General features: G+C 49.6%; 1 protein-coding gene across 6 annotated transcripts in view; it reads right to left on the bottom strand.

Moving 5' to 3' along the window:
* MAP2K7 (mitogen-activated protein kinase kinase 7) overlaps positions 1-15,583 on the bottom strand; it is a 65,026-nt gene that overhangs the window by 3,054 nt on the left and 46,389 nt on the right. For 4 of the 6 annotated variants that reach the window (XM_075902191.1, XM_075902193.1, XM_075902187.1 and 1 more), the window contains one exon: positions 14,779-14,912. In XM_075902191.1, coding sequence (XP_075758306.1) covers positions 14,779-14,912 — 134 coding nt within the window. Of the gene's footprint in view, positions 1-3,281; positions 14,913-15,583 lie in introns of those variants that run through there. The other 2 variants (XM_075902189.1, XM_075902192.1) reach the window with 2 other exon arrangements.

The following is a 15,583-nucleotide window of genomic DNA, read 5'->3' on the forward strand; positions in this document are numbered from 1 at the left end:
TTTTTCTCCCTCCTCCTTGTGACACCCTTTTAGATACTTGAAAGCTGCTTTCATGTCCCCTCTCAGTCTTTGCCAGGCTAAACAAACCCAGTTCTTTCAATCTTCTCTCATCGACTTTTAATCATTTGTTACTCTTCTCCAATTTGCCCACATCTTTCCTGAAATGTGGCGCCCAGAACTAGACACAATACTCCAGTTGAGGGCTAATCAGCACAGTGCAGAGCAGAGGAGTAACTTCTTGTGGCCTGTTTACAACACACCCCAGAATCACATTTGCTTTATTTACATCTATGTCATATATTGGTAACTCATAGTTAGCTTGTGGTCCACTCTGACCACTCTGTGGTCCTTTCCGCAATTCTCCTTCCTAAGCCGTCATTGCCCATTCTCTGTGTGTGCAACTGATTGTTCCTTGCTAAGTGGAGCATGTTGCGTTTGTCCTTATTTCATTCTATTTACCTCAGATCAGCTCTCCAGTGTGTCCAGATCATTTTGAATTACAATCCTACCCTCCAACGCACTTGCAACCCCTCCCAGCTTGGTATACAATTTGCAGATGGAAAGTGTACTCTCGATACTATTATCAAATCATTGATGAAGATATTGATGAAGCAAGGCAGCTGGTCTGGATTTGGCAGCTTTGCAAGATGGAGAATCCACTTCTTCCCTCCGGAGGGTGTTTCATGATCCTTCTCCATTAAAAACCCAACTTACTTCAATTTGGAGTTTGCCTGGCTTTAACTTCTAGCCATTCTGCCTTTCACCACTAAAGAGCCCTTCAGAGCCAGTATTTTCCCTTCATTAAGGACCCACCGTAATCAAGTCACCTCTTGCTTTTCTTTTGGTGAGCTAACTGGGTTCTTTAACCCCTTCACTGAAAGGTGTTACTTTCCACCCTTCAGCTGCCTTTGGCAGCTCCCCTCTGCACCCTGCTAATTTTAAAAGGTGGGCAACCAGCACTGAAGCTTGCAGCTCCAAAGGAAGACAAGCAGTTCGGGACAATTTTTAAATGTTTTCCATGGGCTGTTGAAGGATCTGATGCTGAGAGGGTCTGAGTGCTCCATCAAGCCCCGAAGAACAGGCTGCATTTAACTCGCCCAGCAAAACAAGCCTCTGCGAAAAAATATTTCAGCTAAGCCCCTGTCAAGGCTGCTCCACGTATCTCTGCTGCTCAGCAGCTGCTGCTACAGACTAGAAGCTCAGAGCTCTTGCCAACTGACACCCTTGTTGTCACAATTTCTGTGCAACATGGGTGTTTTCCCCTCTCCCACGCTGGCTGATGAGGGAGGTCACAGCTGACGGCACAGTGAGAGCCAGACACCCAACAAATCTTACAAGAATCTCTGTTTGCGAAGAGCTTTCGTGGGCTAGATGGAGCCCAGGGCTCAGCTCCCATTTGGGAATGTAAAAGAATTTTCAGAAGTTCGGAGGCCCCCAGTGGCACCTCTGGAGAGAGTCTGAGCGCCCCCACAGGTGAGAAAAACCAGCCTCCGTTGTGGAGTTCTGAGCAAGCCTAATGAGCAGCATGCTCAGCTTAAATCCTAGAGCTAGAAGAGACTCAGGAGTCATCAAGTCCAGCCCCCTGCCCAAGGCAGGACCAACCCCAACAAGAGCAAGAGCTCTTGGCAAGAGCACGCCTGGGGCAGAGACGTACCTCTAGCCAGATCATTATGCAGAGCTGTGGGCAGAATGCTGGCGTCTCCGCTCATATTCTTGGGCTCTCCCAACTGCCCCTTGCAGCCCTTTAGAGAGACCCAGCCAAGCTAAAAACTGCAATAATGAAACTCCCAGGGTTTTATCATGATACTTGCAATATTTGTGGCTTTTCTTAAAGCCCCAGCTCCTGGAATTGAGTGAGAATTTGTTTTCATTAAAAAGGGTTTCTGGCCTTTGTAGTTGAGGAGAAAAGCTTGAAAATGTGTCCCCCATGCCAGTGTTCCCTGTAATGCTAAGCACTTGGGTGGCCACCTAGGAAAGATTCAAATGCTGCCCAGCTGATTGGCAGAGCACCCACTGCACCCACAGCCGGCAGCATGTTTCTACTGGTGGTGCACATGTGCACATGACAAAATTTATTCTGCACAAGGACTGAAAAAATTAGAGGGAACATTGTCCCCTGCTGGCTCAAAAACATTAGGCAAATCCAACTCCCTCCCCCCAACATGTTATTAAACATAACAACTGCCTCTTCACTTTTCAGTAAATCTGATTTTTCAGTGCCTGACCCCCAACTTTTGGGGTTGAGAAGATAGAAAGGGAGCACAGGGCAGTGAAATGACTCATCTACAGAGGCACAGCGATGCAGACCCCAGACTGGAACCCAGGAGACCTCTCAAGTGCCCTACCAGCTGACTCCTCCATCTCTTTAGGAAGAGGCATGAGAAGCGTAAGAATGATACATTTCATCCGTCTGACCACAACCTCCCAAGTGACCAAACCAAAAAGCCACTGGCCAGGTACATTGCAAATCATTATTTTTGCACCAATTTCCATGTTAATTAGCATGCCGTTCTTTTTTTAAACAAATCCGTTGGAAGCCCCACGCTAACAGGTAACCAAACCTCATTTTGTTTTAGGGACAGACAACCAAGTCCTCGGAAAGAGACAAACGTCTGGAAATGTAGCAAAAATCCAGGCAGCTGCCCCAGACATTGCGTAACAATGGTTTTCGGTTTTAGCGCTTTATCGGATCTGACTTTGAATTCAGCTCACCTCTCCAGTTATAGTTTTATTTATAAACCTACAGGAAGAATACTATCGATTTCCTGGTGAACTGGTCTTTCCACGGAAACATAAAGCCAAGGTCCTTGCATATGGTGAGTAAGGAACTCCTGGTGCTATCCTGCTCAAGATTCAGTTAATCCTGATGGCTGAGTTAATGCCAAAATGAGTTAATTACCTTCTGTCATCCTAATTGCTCCCCCCCCCCCCCCCCCACACTTCCGTTCTCAAATCAAGCCAGGCTTCTTCGTTTTTGACTTGCTGATGGTTGCTAGGCAACTGTTAAACAACTGCATCCCACACAGAGGTGGCTGCATTTCACCACTTCATGAGCGCTCCCTGTGGGCCATTAAACAGCTGTGTCTCAGCTGAGAGGTGGCGGCCCATTGTGCAGCATTGTCATGTGCCATTACAAAGGTGTGGCATCCCATCCCGAGGTGGCTGCATTTCACCACTGGACAAGAAGATCATTATGGAGTCAGTCACTCTGGGAAGACAGAGGTTGTAGAAACAGAGGTTTTAACACCAGAGAGATTTGCTGCGTGGAAAAAGACAACCACTTAGGGAAAGATTTTTTTATTTTCAAGCTTCTAAGAGGGTTTCTACAAACAACAGTAAAAAAAACTATTAAAATAAGCAATGGGTTCCTTTTAAAATATTTGTGTGGATTTTTTGTTCTCTTTATTTTAAATCCAAGAAACCCATTGCGATTAACCAGGCCAGCGTGTTGGTAGCAGAGCGACAACAACCTTGGCATGTCATCTGGACTAGGACCCAAGGAGAAAAGAGGGGATAAGAACCAGTGAAGTTACTGCAGGGAAGACGCCCGTGCTCAGGAGTACCATACACGCTTCACGAAAATGGCAGGATGTGTGCTCCTTCCCAGCTGGGAACTGATGCTCCAAAGTCAAACACCCCACAGAGCTCCTCCAGCTAAGAACATAAGAGCGGCCAGACTGGGTCGACCCAACGGTCCATCTAGCCCAGTGTCCTGTCTTCTGACAGTAACCCACAAACCTAGACTGTGTCTACACAGCTTCCCTCTTCTGCAAAAGCCTATGCAAATGAAGCATGTATTAGCATATTGCTGTGCTTCATTTGCATAATTAATTAGGAGCCTTTTTTGCACAAAAACCCGCTCTTCCGCAAGAGCCGTTCTTCTTCATTTTTTCAGGAAGAATGGCTCTTGCGCAAAAACCTCTTGTGCAAAAATAGCTAATTATGCAAATGAAACAGCAATATGCTAATACATGCTTCATTTGCATAGGCTTTTGCAGAAGAGGAAAGCTGTGTAGACGTAGTTCTAGTGTGGTTCACTGACCAATGCAGTGGCACTTAGACCACTTACAGCAACAGATAAGAACAAGAGACCTCTACAGTCTAGACTAAGAAGCAACTGACTTTATAGCTCAAGCTGGAGCAGCTCCTATACTAAGCTCCAGAGGTCCCAGGTTCAAATCTACCCTGTGGTGGTTACATGACCGTGACCAATTTCCTTTAGAAGGAAGCAAGGTATGTGCTTCCTGATGTACCCATGCTAGGTATGTTCCTGGGGAAGACAAAGCACCATGAAGTTTCCACACAAACCAGAAGGCAGAGGTAACCCCTCAATCCCCCAACACAAGTGAAAACCACAAGCTGCTAGGATCTCATTTAACTCAGGTTAAAACGCACCTTGTTTCCTAGGGAAGATGCAGCCTAAGAAAGGAAAGTTTAGGAAGAGTTCTGTCACAATAGCTGCAGTGGCCATTCCACCCTCCCCTCGCCCCTTTGAAGTGGATTCACCAATGATCATCCTTCTGAAACTCAGGAAACACATTAACACTTGCAGAAAGGGGAATGAAGGAATGTTGCATGACTCAAGGCTGCAGGCTGAGTTTACTCCTCCAAGATCCTGAGATTTAGGAAAGAATTCGGCATCACGTAAATCCCAAGCCATTGTCTTTAACAACCACACACACACACACACACAAAGTGAAACTGATCTCATCACAAGGCCTAGGGTCCTCATAAGGATGGAACCTAGGAGACCTGACCCAGTTTGACTGCTAGATACCATTCCCTTCCCAGAGCTGGGAACAGAACTCCTCATCCCCTCTACTGCAATCACTAGACCTCACATCTGGGAATGGAACCCGAGAGTCCTTCCAAAACTGGGAACAGAACTCAGGAGTCCTGGTGGCTAGTATTGTCATGCTCTAACCACTAGTCCCCAGCGCTCGGAACAGAACAGAACCTAGGAGTCAGGACTCCCAGTTCACATGGGAGTCAAGTATGACTTCTGTGATTTTGAAGCCTTAAGCCAGCATCTGAGCAGAGATCAGCTTCACACCTGAGAACATTCCTCTACTCAGCCACCAATAGGAGGCACTGTTTCACTCGCCTTCCCCTGTCAAAGCAGGGGAGAGGGGTGCTGGAGGGGAAAAAGAAATGTACACTGACAAAATCCAAAGCAGCTTCAATAAACCAGGTGATACCCTGAAAATGCCGTGGTGCCCCTTTCTCTGCCCGCCCCACTGAAATCTTTAAACGCTTTGGCACTGCTGTCACATTGAGATGCAACAAAACAAACAAACAAAAAACCCCACCCTGAACCCTGGTTTCATGGCTTTTTTTCAACACTGTTGTAAAATCCAATCTCAGTGTAAAATCCAGCATTATTTATACACTTCTGAACAAGCCCTGAACATAGGCTGGGCTTGCCACAGAATGGAAGCGGGAGCTGGGGTTTCCTGCTTCAAGTAAGAAGGGGAAACCCCATCAGATATCCCCCCCTCCCCCATGGCCAAAATGTTGGATCCTGGCTCTCAGCATCCATGACAATCCCAGCATGGGGGTATAGTTTTCCCTGCTTCGATACCGTTCCCATCGATTGCACTGTTTGTCAATGGCTCCTCCTCTGCCCCCTTCCTCCCCACATCCCGGACAAGCTCCTCCCACTTCCACACCCCGGCTCCTCCCACTCCGTACTAATCCCTGCTACTCTCTGTACCTGCTATCACTGTCTCCCTGCCCTCATACACCTCAAATCATACCTAGAGCCCATCATATTCACTGGGAGGCTGGCTCCCCGATAACTCATCTTCCCCTTCTTCGAGCTGTCAGCCTCCCAGAGAGTCTCCGGGCAGATGCCATGTTCCATTGGAGCGCCCCCACATCCATGCACAACACTCTAGGAACATTTGTTAAGAGGCAAAGATTTTTGGCTCCCAGCTACAATTATCATTTCCTTAAAATGTTACCGCACAGCAAGAGAATAAAAAGAGCCCATCTGACTTTATTTGCAGAGCTGCCAAATCACATGAGAGAGGAAATCTCTCTCCTGAGTTTACGGATGATCAATTCGCCCCAATAAGATTCCACCGACTTACTCCTCACTCCACATACCAGCTCTAAGCAAACTATATAAATATATATATAGCTAGATAAATATCAATATACCCCACAAAAAATAAAGGAAAGGGGGGAGATTTAAAAAAAAAACATTTAAAGGACACACGCAAAAAGTTCCTGCTGGCCAATAAATAACTGTTAAGGTTTTGATTTCCTGCAATTACTGAATGAGGAGGGAAGGGCAAAGGGATGTCTGAACAAACTTAAAGCTAAACAGCCGGCTACTCAGAATCCGGGTGCAGCCATAACATTTGTAAAGGGTGGGTTTCAATGCAAAAATCAGCCAGCTCTGCAAGAAATTGAAAGACACAGATTGGTGGTGTACCCTGAATCAGTTTTTGCTGTCATGATCTAAGACCGCCAGTCACTCTGCTTCCAGACCTCTCTGTTCAACTTTGGCCAAATCAGATCTTTCTAACGTAACAGGTTCCATTTTCAAAAGGACCTACATTCCATTTTCAAATGTGACCTAGGAACCTACTGACTTTCAAGGATGATGAGGCCTCTGGTGCCTAAGTCACTTTTGAAAACAGGACTTACGCTCCTGGGTTATTTAGGTCCTTTTGAAAATTGCACCCAAAGTTTTTTCTTTTCAATTTATTTATTTATGTATTTATTCTGGTGGCTACTAAAAGATACAAAGCCAGTAGCTCAACCTCGGGGAAACAACTAAAGCTTATTAGATTCAGGTCAGCTCTCCAAGATTCAAGACAGATGAGTCCCAACATACAAGCGATCAAAAGCTAAAGTCTCTTTCCATATAAGATAGAAGTTATGCCTATTAGTTTTTAACATGCGAATTTATAATAATAATAATATAATATAATATAATATAATATATAGATAATATAGTAAAATGCTAATGTCTAGAATATAATGGTCTACCCAGCTATTCTGTGCCCTACCTTTGGCATGATTTTTTTTTGTTTCTTTTTTTTTTCTTTAAAATCCCCATTTGAATGCATGCACACACCTGCACACGCACACACACCTGCACACACACCTGCACACACACACACACACACACACACACACGTGCGCATGGAAAAAATATAATAAAATAATAAGAGCAGATGTCAGGTCTGCGATTAAAAAACACGTATCCGCCCGGATGAAAATAATATTAACAGAGATTTGTTCTAAATTAAAACATAAAAAAATAATTTAAAAAATGCAATAAAACTGCATTTTTCTACCCCTCACCCACCACCACCACCCTGGCAATTCTTGAAAAAACATCCTGAAGTTGAAATGATTGAAAAACCCCTTTCCTGTCCACACACCCACCTCATCCCTACACATGAAGTCTGGGTTCAATGTAAGTTGTGTCGCCATGGGAATGGCAGAAACATTGAGTGAGAAGCAGGCCTGTTTCCTTTTAAGAGGCAGGGCGTGATGTCAGCAGAGGTGAAAGGCTGTCAGAATCTCAGACTGTAGGGGGTGCAGTCCAAGACAAGAAGCAATTTTGAATACTCTGATGTTACAATCCCCCATCGGAAGCCAATACTTTCGCAAACCTACTGCCCGCTACCCAACTGAAAATCCTGGATGTGATCCATTCTCAGCACTTGGCCCAGGATGGCTTTGATCTAGCAACCCTTCCTCAAGACCTAGTGCAGTACAGCACCGCGGCGCACAAAACCAGCAAGATCCAAGCACTGCTCTGTGGAAGAGAGGCCCATATTACCAGCCTCGTGGAAATCTCACACACCCCAGGCGTAGGGTTGGAACAATTGGTTTCTAACTGGGGCACTGGAGCAGGATTCAGAGGCCTGGGTTCTATTCCTGACTCTGTCACTGACCTGCTGTGTGTCCTTGGCTATACAGACTGCGAGGCCTTCAGGGCAGGAATTGTCCCTCACTAAACATCTGCGCAGCATCCAGCAAAACATGAGCGCCAAGGGCTCCTTTGAAAAGACCTTTCTTAAAGGTCACATTTTCTTAAAGGGCTCAACTCTCATGTCAGCTCTTAATGAAACATCAGGGTGTTCAAAAGGTCTCAGCACACAACAGCATCCAAGTGAACATGTGGCCATGTCAGCTAAGTGCCTACATGGTTGCTCTGACGTGGTCCTGGGTTTGGGATGCCTAGCACATGGAAAAAATCTGACCCTTAGTAGTTAAAAATCAAAGACAGATCCCAGTTGGTGTAAATGGAGGTTGCTCCACTGCAGTCAATGACTCCAATCTCCAGCTGGTGTAAGTGGCCACCCCTCCATTAGAAACAATGGGGCCATATCCCCCACTGGTGTAAATTAGCATCACTCCACTGAAGTCAGCAGAGCAATGCCGATTTGTGCAGCTGAGAATCAGGTCAGTGTTATCAAGGCCTGCTTTGGATTGCAACATTTGGCATCCTTCTTAAAGCCCCCAGCTCCTGAACGCTGTGATTACAGGTGACTCTTCATTTTCGTTTAGTTTTTACCCCGGGAAAGGCTCAAAAGCTGGGTCGCAAATGAAAAGGAACTCAAAATGATCCTCTCCTGAGCTAAGCTAATCTTGTCACTGGAAAGGGCCTGCTCCGTGGCTTTGGAAAATTTGGTGTTCAGACATTAGTGGACTCTGATTCCCTGTCAAAGGAAATTCACATCCAATCAAACCGTTCCACACCTAAGATGACTGGGTTGAAGACTTCTTGAACTGCCTGGTAAATGAACACTGACCATCAGCATCGGTGGAGCCAATCCACCACTATGGCTGTTAATCGAACAAGCAACAAGAAGCCAACCAGAGAACCTCTGCCTTATCGGCTTGGGTGGCTGTTTTCTGGGTGGTCCTCACATCTGAACCCGTCAGGGGACTCTCAAGGCAACTGTACCAGAACCTTGAAAGATGATCTTGTAGCACTGACAACAACCACTGCTCTGCTGTTCATGGCGTGGCTCAGATCCCGCCAAAAAGCTCTCTCTACCATAGACTCAGCCTGGACGCTTCATTACCCTGACAGGCCCAGAACTCCTCCGTGCTAGGTTTGGGGAAGAACACCACAGAGTTTAGCTAGCTGGAGGTGCCAAAGAAGAGCCAGATTCCTGCCACTGAGACTATTGTGTGCCAGCTTCCCCCAAAAGTCCACTGCAATTACTTCTTCACTTGTCCTTTCCTCTGCTAATCCCTTCTCTGCTTCTGCTCACCAGCTGCACTGGATCCTATCATCCAAAGCGAGGACAGACACATTCTTGCAGCAACTTTGTCCCCACTCGGCATTGTCACTCAGACCTCTGCTCTCCATCCATCCCAACATTCATCCATCTTTCTCCTGACATTGCCAAACTGCAGCTTATCCCCAGGGAGCCAGCGATCCCTGGCCATTTGCAAGCTACTTCCCTTTTGGCTCTTCATAGATTGTAGGACCAGAGGGGATCATCAGACCATCCTGCAAGAAACACACCGAGGAGCCTCACCCAGGGATTCCTGCATCCAGCCCACTAACTTTTGGTTGGATCCTTTGGATGGACATCTTGAGCATGTCTTTGGGATGGATGTCCAATCTGCAGACTCCAAGTGATGAGCATTTATCTCGGCCCTTGACAAGCTGTTCTACTGCTTAATCCCCATTCCCATTAAAAATCGGGGCCCGGATTGCCAATTGGAATTCTTCAGCTCCCGGTGGCTGTATCTCATTCTGCCTTTGCTCGATTAAAGAGGCCTCTGTTCTGAGAAATCTTCTCCCTGAATAGGTACCTAGAGACAATGGGCAGGGACCTCTTCACCTTCCTTCTGTTCCTTTAATGAGCCTGAAAATTCTGTATGCCGGCCATCGTATGAGGATGCACTCGGGGGATATTGTGGTAGATTCTCCAGAGGATAGTCACATTGTAAAACTCCACCTCTTCTGCTACAAAAGCCCATCCAGGACACTCCAGTTCCACAGCACATGGGCCCCCAGCCAACATGTCCTGCTGGTCCATGAAAATCCTCTTCCCTCCTGTTACCGCTCTCCCACTCGGAAACACTCCACATCTTTCTCCTGACCTCAAAAGCAAACGCGTCTCCTTGGCAGAGTGGCTTGTGGTGGGGTCTCTTGGGAGCACGAGGCACATGGCACCTCTGAAAACAAAGCTCAAGGCGGCCACTCAGGAGAGATTCAGGTGCCACCCAGCTGATTAGCAGAGCACCCACAGCCGGTAGCAGGTGTTTCTATTGGTGGAGCACATCTGCACTTTCCTAAGCACCAAAACCAACATTTATGCTGCCCAGGGATGGAAAAAATAGGAGGAACCATTGGCAGGGGCCACCAGTGTTCACCAATAACGTGTCTGAGAGTCCCCGCAACATGCTAATGCCAGGGAGTGACGGACACTGGCCCAATTGCTGTACTGAGTTCCCCACTCAACTCTGCCCTCACTCAAACCTCAACTGGAAATATCAGCTGCCGTGGTAAATAAGTGGTTGGATTGTCAGGGTGTGTCTAGACTACAGGGTTTTGTCGGCAAAAGTGGACTTTTGTCGACAAAACTATACCTGCGTCCACACTGCCTTTGAGTTATGTCGACGTATGTAAACCTCATTCTACGAGGAATAACGCCTTTTGTGGACAGAGTTTTGTTGATAGAAGGCACTATTGCAACTACACTGTCCTTTGTGTCCACACTGTGATGTCGACAAAGCGACTTGCTTTGTCAACAGAACTGGATGTAGTCTAGACGCTCTTTGTCGACAGCTTTGTCGACAGTATCTGTCGACAAAACCCTGTAGTCTAGATGTACCCTCATTGTCTAACATTAGGCCAAGAGTCAGAGCAAGGCAGAAGTGCCTCCCAACCCTTGGCGGGTAAAATATGACTTTACCTTCCACAGCTCCTACTGTAAGATTCTGCTCCCTGCCCTGGTTTCATCCCCCTTTTGCATGGTCCTCTCTGGCCTAGTTTGCTCTTCGACTTTTGAAACTCCCTCCCTAAGCCAAGACTGCAAATCCAGTCCTGCCTGTTCCGCCTCCAAGCCCAAGCTCCTGAAAACTCGTTGCCATCCCCAACATACTTTGCTTCCAAGTTGGCCAACCGCCTCTCCATCTCCAGCCTGGTACCTTCCTGTTTGCAGTAACAAACCCCTCCGACCGTCTGTGCCAGAAATCCTCCCTCTCCTTTTCCCTCAACTTCGCTGTTGCCTTGCCTCCTTTCCACTGTCCCCCGTCTCTCAACCCCACCCAGCTGGTCTGCCTCCATCCTCGAGGCTAGAGAACTAGTTTCCTTTACATCTCGCTACATCCCACTACATCAAGCAGATTCTGAAAGTGACATCTGAGGGCCCCTTTCATTCACCCTTGGCCTAGCTGCGGGCAGGGCAGTGGGGACCCTGTGAAGTCTGTTCTGCATCCATCCCGGGACAAAGTTGCCACTCTTCACACTGAGGGCTTTGTCCGCATTTCGAAACAGAAACAGCCAAAACTGACAGCTCTTAGGACTCAGACTTCCGAGGCTACAGCTGAGAATCAATGGCTGGTCCTGTAACTCCCATCTCCAGTGAGGAAATCCCATGCAGCTGCATTGGGAGGATGAGTTAAACTGCAGTGGCCTACCCGCTGGCTGCTCCGGCAAAGGTCCGTGCAGCGCTTGCTGCTGATGGTGCTAGATGTGAGGGGACAGAGACTGGCAGGGCCAACAACTCCTTAATGCCCCCAAGGCCTATTTTCTTGACAAGGCTGGAGTCGCGCTCTCGTGCCAGGGCCGTGACAGGGGCTCCAGACCCGCAGAGTGGTGGAAGGACTGTGGCTGATGGGTTCTGCAGGAAGCCTGAGCCCTCTGGGGACATGGGGCAAGGGAGGCCTAGAACCAGGTGGAAACGGCACCCTGCACTGCGCAGACAGCTTCTGGGGCAGCCGCTCTGATTTTCCATCGCATGTCGGAAGCTGGAGGCTCGTCTTGTGCCCTAGGCCAGCTACTTGCAGTGCCTGCTGTTTCGTGACCCGCCACCGCTGATGATCCAAACAGCTGTCGGCGCTCTCTGGAGAACCATGGAGGGGACACGAGCCCTGCAAGGGAGAGGAGCTTCTCTTCTTTCCACCCAAGGGTCCGAGGGTTTCCCTGGCCAGTGCGCTGGTGTGATGGCGCCCCTCCCGTCCAGCTTCTGGGTGGGGAAGGAGGGGGCTTTGCGGTGCACTGCACCAGAACTGGCAGTTGGGTTTGAAGACCCTTCTTACCTCCCTATCCTGCTCCTGATGCCAGGATCCAACAGGCACTTTGCTGGTTGCTTGCCCTGAAAGCTCTCTGGCAGCCCCTTGCTGAGCCAAACTAGCAGCCCCCCGTCCCCAAATGCACATTTTCCTTTACCCGCATGCTTAATGCTGCCCCAGGCCTGCCCACCCAGGGCAGAATGGAGCTTTGTGCAAGGCGCTGCCAGGCAGCTGTGCCCATGGTTCCACCCACCAAGGCTGCTCCGCCCTTTGGGAGAACGATGGGCACTGAGTGGGGTCAGTGTGCTGGACAGACAAGACCAGGCCTGGCAAGATGGTTGGTGCCACCCTGCTGTGTGTGAGCCCCCTTGCTAGGAGGTTTCTGTCCACTGCTGGACTGAAGGAACGGGGCCAGCAGTGCAGTAGGGGTCTCAGCTGCCAGCCAGACCCAGGATCTCAAGGAACTTTGCAGCCCAAGTCTGCTCGGCACCTGACCTCCGATTTTTGGTTGGGTTTGTAAAGCAGCTTTGTCTGCATGTCCATCGTGGTGGGCTGGGAGCACCTGGGGCATTGTCAGAGCAAGGTGCAGCCCCTCCAACCAGCAGCAAGGCCTGTGCAGAGCCCAGCCCTACCTGGAGCTGGACAATGGTGAGCCTAATGCACCGGGGGAGCCAATGCCACTGAGGGAGGAAGCAAACACGAGTCCTTCTGGAAGCAAAAAGCCGAGATCTGTGCTAAAGAGGGGCTAAATGTCAGCAACAGCCTGGGGAGCTGCGTGGTCTGGCTTGAAGGGAGGTGGAGACCGGACTTCATCCCACAGGCTTTCAGGGTTACACTCCCACCTCCTGCTTCCCAGAGCTTCTGAGAGGGCCTGCCTTCCTCACAAACCAGAATGAAAGTGAAAAATCAAACCATCAGCAGCCCTCCCTAAGCGCGCCGCCCGCGCTGCCCCCAGGCTTCCATGGGGCACGCTGCCAATTATCATCCGAAACCTCAGCAAACGTGACCCGGGGAGGCTGGGGGAGCCAGGCGGCCCTCCACCAGCCAACGCTAATCAGCGTCGCTCCGCTGCTGTCACGGCTGCCCTGATTCACACCTGCTGACGTTCACCTGCGGCGCGCCAGCCAAGCCAGGCGCAAGGGGGTGACTTACAGCAGCTGTGAGCCCTCCACAGCAGCCACGGACACGTCTGAACGAACCCAGGGCCCTGACAAGACTTAGGAAGAAGGAGGTGGGAAAAGAACAACTTCAAGTTTCATTAGTGTCTTTGATTTTTACAGCTCTGCAGCAGCCGAGGAGTAGATTGCAGGTGGCGACCGTTTCTACCCCCTAGAATTCTCTTTTTGTTTTTTTGTTTTTGCATTTTCACTCCCTCCTTTTAAAAAGCAACAGAAAATCAACATGCAGCTGCCCCTTGGTGTGTCCTCGCCACGCAGAGCAGCCCAGCGATCACTTTGGTAAATACAAAGCTGTGGACAGAAAAAAAAAAAAAAAAAAAAAAAAAAAGAACTTTTGTTCGCACGCCAAAAGAAAACAACAGGAAAACCCCTGAGATCAAAAACAGAATTAAAAAAAAATCATCGGCATAAATCACTTCAGCCGAGCTGCTTCCAGCGAGACCAATTCCCAAACCCACCCCCAGCCCACCCCCAAGGAAAAATAAAATTAAATGAAAGCAGAGCAAGGGCTGAGCTCCTAGTTTAAGTCTGAAGCAGCACTCCCCAGGTGTCCCCTCCCCCCCACTTCCCCTCCCCTAATACAATCCCAACACACAAGAGAAAAGCAAGAGACCTATAACAACGCAGGCGGCTGTCGGGCGGGCGTGGCAGGGAACCCGCAGCACCGCAGAGTCCAAACTTAATAAATAAGTAGTAAAAAAAACGTGTCTTTGTTCACAGTGCGTGAGCGAGGGTCCCAGCCTCCCTTCCCCAACCCCCGAGTCTCTTGGGGGGTGGGGCAGCAGGTGGAGAGAGAGGCATAAGCAGGACATGCTGCCTCTCAGGACCAAGGGAGGTATGAGCTTCCCAGCAGAGCCTTCTGGTCTGAAGGAGGTGGTGGGACAGGGTTGGAACGAACTCTCTCTTCTCCGGCTGGAGACGCAAGCCAGGGCTGGAAATCACCTCCTCTCGGCCAGCTAGTGGCGCAGGGGCAGGACTGGAGCAGGCTTTCTCCCATCGGGCGCGAGACACAGGACCCGGCTGGACACGCAGAGCCGGGGTGGAAAGAGCTTTCCCACCGAGGGAATGCGGGACAGATCTGGAAAGGGACGTGTCCTCTTCAGCTGGCTGCTGCCCGAGACACGAAGGCTCTAGCGGCAGGGAAGCAACAAGCCCACACTGCAGAGAAAAGGAACAACCCCGCTGCCCCTGGCCACACGGGCGGAGAGTGAAGAAGGCAGGTACAATGAACGGTTCAACCAAACCTCCGAAGAGTTGCTTTTGCAAAGGTGTGGAGGAGCGGCTGCCATGGGGCTCGTCCCCACCCTGCGGCGGTGACCGGCTGTAAGCTCTCCTGGCATGGCCCCTCCCCAGCTCACCGCTGTGGCCGCGGGGCTACCTGCTGAAGAAGGGCAGGTGGTGCTGGCTGAGGATGCTGCTTGTGCGGGGCGACTCTGTCTTGGCCATGACGTCTTTGAACCAAGATGCCACGTCCACTTCCAGCGTCTCGTAGCGCTTGATGAAGTTGTGTTCCTGGGAGGTAAGCCAGAGAGACACTGAGCTGGGGGGGACAGGAGGGCGCGGAGGGGGAACGGAGCACCCTGGCAGGACAGGGCTGGAGGGACGCAGCCCATTAGCAGGAATGGAGTGTGGGTCACGCACACATACCCCATGTGGGAGATGGAGGCAAAAATCACACAGGTACCCCTCAGAGGAGATGGAATTGTGTGACAAACACACAAACACCCTCCCCTTAGAGACATGCCCACACAAACCAAGGCAAAGTGAACCCAGCATTACAGAAACTCAGCGGCAGAAGTGGGAACAGAACCCCCAACCCCCAGTCTTGCTCCCATCCCTCTGCTCTAACCGCTAGACACCACTGCCTTCCCAGAGTTGGGGACAGAACCCAGGAATCCCAAGTCCCAGACCTCTCTCCCCTAACTGCTAGATCCCGCTCTTTTCCCATGTCAGGAACAGAACCCAGGAGTCCTGCCTCCCAACCCCCTGCTCTAGTCCACTCACCTGAAGTGGAAAAAACTAAAATGTCTATTTGCTGCTTACTGGGCTTGACACAGGAGTGGCAGCAGCACTGTGTTTAAATAGACCGATGGAGTCACGGCAGCAGGCTGCAATCTCTCAGCCCCCAGCCTTGTGTGGTATTGCAGCAGACCTGTTGCTGGGCTCATCCAGCATGAAATGGG

The sequence above is a fragment of the Pelodiscus sinensis genome, chromosome 19 (assembly GCF_049634645.1).
Source record: "Pelodiscus sinensis isolate JC-2024 chromosome 19, ASM4963464v1, whole genome shotgun sequence".
Taxonomy (NCBI): Eukaryota; Metazoa; Chordata; order Testudines; family Trionychidae; genus Pelodiscus; species Pelodiscus sinensis.